Source organism: Chelmon rostratus, chromosome 8 (assembly GCF_017976325.1).
Source record: "Chelmon rostratus isolate fCheRos1 chromosome 8, fCheRos1.pri, whole genome shotgun sequence".
Taxonomy (NCBI): domain Eukaryota; kingdom Metazoa; phylum Chordata; class Actinopteri; order Chaetodontiformes; family Chaetodontidae; genus Chelmon; species Chelmon rostratus.
Window position 1 is genome coordinate 20,002,452 of NC_055665.1, and position 6,095 is coordinate 20,008,546.

General features: G+C 41.7%; 1 protein-coding gene across 1 annotated transcript in view; it reads left to right on the forward strand.

The window, feature by feature from the left end:
- Positions 1–4,704, forward strand: part of LOC121611032 (CUB and sushi domain-containing protein 3-like) — a 158,139-nt gene extending 153,435 nt beyond the window's left edge. Inside the window, 5 exon segments of the mRNA XM_041943392.1 lie at positions 1,092–1,250; positions 1,681–1,793; positions 2,565–2,652; positions 3,644–3,785; positions 4,545–4,704. Of these exon segments, the coding sequence (XP_041799326.1) occupies positions 1,092–1,250; positions 1,681–1,793; positions 2,565–2,652; positions 3,644–3,785; positions 4,545–4,704 (662 nt within the window).
- The last annotated feature ends 1,391 nt before the right edge of the window (positions 4,705–6,095 follow it).

The window sequence follows — 6,095 nt, forward strand, 5'->3', positions numbered from 1 at the left end:
GGAAACTTGGTTTACAATGTAATCAGCCTGTAATTAGAACATATTGGTGCAACAAGTCCAGATCATACATGCATGTAGCTGGTAGAGATATTACTCTGTATTCATGATGTAAATATTCAAAAGCCTGTTAATCTGCCTAAAGTGTCAGTGAGCGTTGTAATCTAATAGATATACCATAGATTAAAAATGTGTTAGCTCATTTTAGCCTGATAACACGCTAAACTAAGATGGTTGACATGATAAACATTACATGCTAACCATCAGCAGGCTTGCATCGACATAGTGAGCATGTTTACATTTGCACTGAGCTCAGAGCACCGGTGTCCTGTTTCTGTTAAGGTAGTTAATAAAACATACAAATACGCCATTCAGACATATTCAGACCACCAAGTCTTCACCGTATCCTGAAGACCAGCAGGGTGCTCAGCCAGTTCCAGGTCAACTCAAGGAAGGTGAAAGTGCTAACGGAGTTACATTTTACTTTTGCTTAATCAGTATCAAACAAAGTAAAGCTATTAGCAACATCAGTTGCAAAATAATGTCATATTTTAACATGTAGGTGCTCATTTCCTCCTCTTAAACATGAACTTGTTGCAGCTACAGTTATACTCTGTAATTATTCTGGTAACTACAGACAGTCACCTTTTTTGGGGGGGTAATTAACATATAATTTCCTTGTAAATAATTAGCAGTAGGTATTGACTGTGGTGCAAAAGTGCCACAAAAAGTTCTATCAATGTAAAACTATTAAAGTTCGGCCGAGTTCACGGAGTTCAAAGTTATATCTTCTAGGATGTATTTAATTATCATTAATTGAGATTGTCAAAGCACATAAGGAACATGATATTATTCAAATTGAATGAAAAGACTGTTATTAGCTGTTTGATATGTTGACTCCGCTGCACATCTAATTAACCATTTTGCAGCGTGGGTGCAGGCAGTCGGCTTGCATTAACATCATAATACTGATTTGATGTCTTTAAAAAACATGTTTGACGTTGCTGGCTAATCGCAATGATAACTTCCACACTTCTTCTGTGCTATTATTTTAATGGCATTATTTAATGGGTTTTCTTTGTTTTTTCCGGAAGTTCCTGACGACGTCTTTGCCCCCGATTTCATCTGGAAGGGTTCCTACGATTACAAAGGCCAGAAACAGCCGGTGACTCTGACGGTCACGAGCTTTAATGCCACGACGGGAAAAGTCAATGTAACTTTAACCGACAGTAGCATGGAGTTTCTGCTGTCTGGTGAGTCATGTATAACTCATCCGTCTTCTGCCTCCTCCCCTGCGCCTCCCTCCTCCTCCTCTCAGTACCTCTGTGTGTCACTTCCATTTATTTTGAGGGTGCCTCATGTCAATCAGTCAATCACCAAATGATCTCATGCATGAGAGTGGAAATTAACTATTGGCTCTAAAGACGGATGTGTTAGTCTGCGCTGACTGACTAACTGCCCACTCAAGAGTCACTCGTCTCCTCCCCTCCTCCTCCTCCTCCTCCCCCCTCGGCTGTTTTCTCATCTCTTCTCATCTTTTCTAAGTACTTCTTTTCTGCTTTCCTGTGTTTCCCCTCCGTACTTCTCCCTGCTTCTTTTTCTTTATCATTCCCCCACACTTGTGCTTCCTCATCTCTTTAGTCACATCATTTCTCGTATCACCTCTCTTCCTCTACCTTGTAGGAGTGTACAAGCGCCAGGAGGCACGGTTAATGCTCTTGCTGTACCAGATGAGAGCGCTGGCCCACAGCTCTTTGAGCAGGATTACTGATGAGACATGGGCAATGGACGGATTTGTGAGTATACACAGGATTTTGAAGCAGCTGGCCAGTGATCTTTTGAAAATAACCAAGAGCTGTGACTGTGTCTTTTATTTCATTGTATTTATTTATTTCTATTTTCTTCAGTCTGACAGACAAAATATTACAGGCGATGGGGCTGTAATGACTTTGGAGCCAAAAATAAGGCTTCCCCGGACTGAATCAAGCCGATTTTTCCTCATTATTCGTTTTTTCTCATCCTGCTTGTGTTGCCAACAAAGTGCGGAAAAAAATCAAAAAAAGAAACTGTGACAATGAGCAGAATAGCAATTTCCTGGCTTCTTGTCTGTTTTTGTTTACATCTATTTACATTGGCTGTGCGTCAGATGCAGCGGGCGCCCTGTATGAACCATCCCGCATTGATAATTTGCTGAATAAGCACAGACACACAGCTGACATCTAAGGGACCTGGAGCGACTGCAGAACAGTTGTTGTTTGTGGAATTGAAGTTCTCCTAAAATAAACTTCAAGGTCCACTTAATAACAGCGTGTGACAGGTGACCGCACACGGCTGAGCTATTGATAGCGCACTGCCCTGCTTCTGGAGCGGGGTTTCAACAAACAAAGGGGTTATTTTTGAATGTAGCATGACAGAAAGTGTCATGCTAAGTACAGTATATGTAGTTTTTGATGTGGTGTGGAATAGCTGTAACACTCTCTTAGGTGCCAAGAAAAGTCAGGTTTTATTCATGCACTTGAAACAAAGCGCGCTGTTCCTCGAGCTCTGTGTTGTTTTGTTTCTGCTAGGTTTCAGCTGAGCCTGAGGGTGGCAGCTACGTGTTCCAAGGCTTCATGCAGGCTAAAGACTATGGACAGTTTGGACTACAGAGACTTGGTATGTGTCTTTTCAAATGAATTAAGCCCCACTGCCATTGCCATCTCCTCCTCACCTTTCATTTTCACAAAAGTAAAGAAGTAGCTGGTATTTACACCCCCACACCACCCAGGAATGTGCTCTGCTTTTTGTGAATCAGTGATGTGTGTGCGTGTGCAGCTGCTGCGGGGGGAAAGTTTTCTCTGTGCTCACCTTAAATCTGAGTTGGAAATGTGACCACACAAGCAGGATATGTGACTGTGTGAAGGTAATCGTGGCCCAATGTGCAACTTCTACACGTGTGCCATGGAACAGTGAAAAGACGTCTCGTGTCCCGCAGTGACACTCTGGAAATTAAATTAAAGATTCAGATTTTTTTTCTTTGTGGAAAGCATAGAATTGTTGTTTGTCTTCAAATTTGTCTGGAGGGGATCTTTGATCCAGATAATGCTGCAAACCTTTCCAGTAGCACCTACTGTTAACATGCTAACATTAACATGTTTTAATAAGTCTGCGTTAAATGGCAACACTCATTTTATAACCCAGTTATATAACATCTCCTTTCAAACAATAAAGCTCCATAATATTTGTTCTATATTGACAGCATACATACATTTATAGTGTTGCCTCTAATACCCACTGTCGACCAGTCATACAGCACCTAGTGGATTATTTCCCTCCACATCGTCGTCCTTTATTTCTTTGTGCTCAACTTTCTTGTTGTCATCATCTCATGATTGTCTTCAGCAAGATTATCACAGTCACAGTGATCATTATCAGTATGATCATTATGGCTGTCGTCTTTATCAACTGGCTGCCGCGTCTCCAACTTGTCATCATTGTGATCATCTTCCTCTTCATTATCGTCATCATCATCATCGTCACGAGCAAATGATACGTATCTCTCTATTATTCCATTTGTTTCTCCACTGTTCAAGCCATTGTGTTCATCTGAATATTTTAAATGTTCTTCATTCATATTCTTTAGCCCAGTAAAATGTTTTTCTTCCAGGTTTGAGCGTGAGAGAGAACGTTACGCTCACTGACCCCGAAACCAGCGGCTCCACCAACAGCAGCTCCGTTGCTGTCGCCATCCTCGTGCCTTTCTTCGCCCTCATCTTTGCAGGCCTCGGCTTTTATCTCTACAAACAGCGGTATGTAGCGTATCCTGGCGTCTTCCATGGTAGCTTTGAACCCAAATTTAGTAGCTACTGTAGTCTATATCTGTTTGGCTCCCACTTGAGACAGAAAGTCGTACATTTTCATGAGCGTGTCCCTTGTTGAGTTTGAAAGTTATCTACCCCAGATCTGACGTTGAAAAAGTTTCGGAAAGCCGGATTTATGTAGATGTTTGTACAGTTGCAGCCAAAGGAAATTCACATCAAGATGAGGTAGATAGTACACTGTGGCCCACTTCCACAGCCGGCTTTACTGCTGCAAGGTTCCTCACTGGATACAGTAGCTTACTTGTGAGAGGCTTCAAAGCCTGATGCAATATTAGACAACGTGTTGCCATCCTAACCACATTACACAGCAGCATGCGTCAGGCCTCTCTGATGAGGATGACTTCAGTATAATTGTAATGTGTTCTTTGTCCATATATGTATGCTCTATATGAGTGTGCTGTGTGTAGATGGGTGGATTTTGTTCTAATTTAAGCAGATTACCTCTCAGAACAGCACATACACAGAGAACCTGTGACATACAATTCTGCACTCATTGTGTTAGTCACCAGTGAACTGGCGCAGGGCTCTTCTGACTGATCTTTTCAACAATAATTACCATTCAGCCTCATTTACCTACTGCAGCTGTCCACACCAAGATAATGGAAACATGCTTATTGGATTGGAAGGAGGCGAGATAATTGGGACGCCGTCTCTCAACTAATATGCAACCTCATCTTTCCCCCCCAGGAAAACAGATAAAGCGCAGTACACAGGATGTTCTGTCCACGAGAACAACAATGGACAGGCCACTTTTGAGAATCCCATGTACAACACAAACACAAAAGCTGCGGAGGGGAAGGTCGTGCGCTTTGACCCCAATCTCAACACCATCTGCACCATGGTTTGATGTCTACTGAGTACGAGAGAAAGAAATACATAGAGAGAGAATACAACTTCTCCTTGTTTGCTTAACATGAATATATATACACATTTATCTTTTCCCTGTTTCTGATGACATACAACACAGACACAGAATTGATCAGAAACATAAAGCACATTTTCAGCCACACTAATGGCCGTTGCAGTCGATGGTATACAGAATCTCAAAGGTTGATGAGAGAGGAAGCGGAGGTCCCTTACCTCTCCAGATCTTCCCGTAGTCCGGTGAAGAGAAGTGGTCTTTACACTCTGTGAGTGTTGGCTTTATGAATAAAAGAGCCTCTGGCATATAGATAAAATAGAGTTTTTTATGCTCTGCGGTATAAATACAGAGGGGTTACGTCACAATGCCAAATGAAAAATGTAAAACTTTTTCTTTTCAAGAAAACAACCCAGATCGAGCCCCTTTCTTGTTTTGTTTTTGTCTTAGTCTTGTGTTCATCCTGATGAGTTATTTTCTCTTATGGGGGTGAGGAGCCTCTCAACTGTGAGTTGATCAATGTAATCTTTAGAGTCTATTTTCCAAGCAGTGGGGTGTGTGAGAGGAGGCGAGGAAGTAGAAAAGAAGCTGCCTCTCTCTCAGTAGTGCCGGTGCTGTAGTCTGTTCAAAGTTATATGGTCAATTATACCTCTTAATTGGATGGTACCTCCTACTGACCAAATATATGGCCAGGGATTTAATTACCAAGTGCAGTACCCTTTTTTCGAGTGCCACTGGGAATGCTAGGGCTTTTATTGTTACAGTGCAGGTTCTCTGACAACAATAGTAGTACATTTTCTTCACGAGAGATGTAGTCAACATTAGGGTTTATTATCAAGCTGTGTGCAATGAATTTGTTTATGACAGAAATGTTCTGAAAGTATGAGAGTTTAAACTGAGTCTAGTCGAGGCATACTGTACCTCTCAGTATAGCATGCGGGGCTGTACTCTAATCATCCATCTATTTAACGTGTTCTTAAGTTATTGAAACTATTCTGAAAACTGGTTAATTTTTGAGTCATTTTTCTTATGATTCTCCAGCTCTGAGCTTTTTGTCTCCCAAATAAGCCAAACTTGGAGTGTATTACCGCCAGCCTTGAGCCTGTATACATCAGGCTCTCAGAGTATGAGTTTCTTGCTTAATTATGTCAGGTTTTTATTGAACAACGAAGTTGAGAATACCTTCAGTGCACAGTACATACAGCTGCCCGGGTTTCCCACAATTTTATTTAAAGCTTGATGTCGGTAAATCAAAGTGCAAACATATGTCGGTGGGCAGTGTCTCGTTCTCTGTGAATAAAGGTTTGGACATGCGTCTGCCTTACTAGAGAGTAATTCCAAGACAACTTCCTGGTTCATGCCTGGTTTGTCAGAAACTG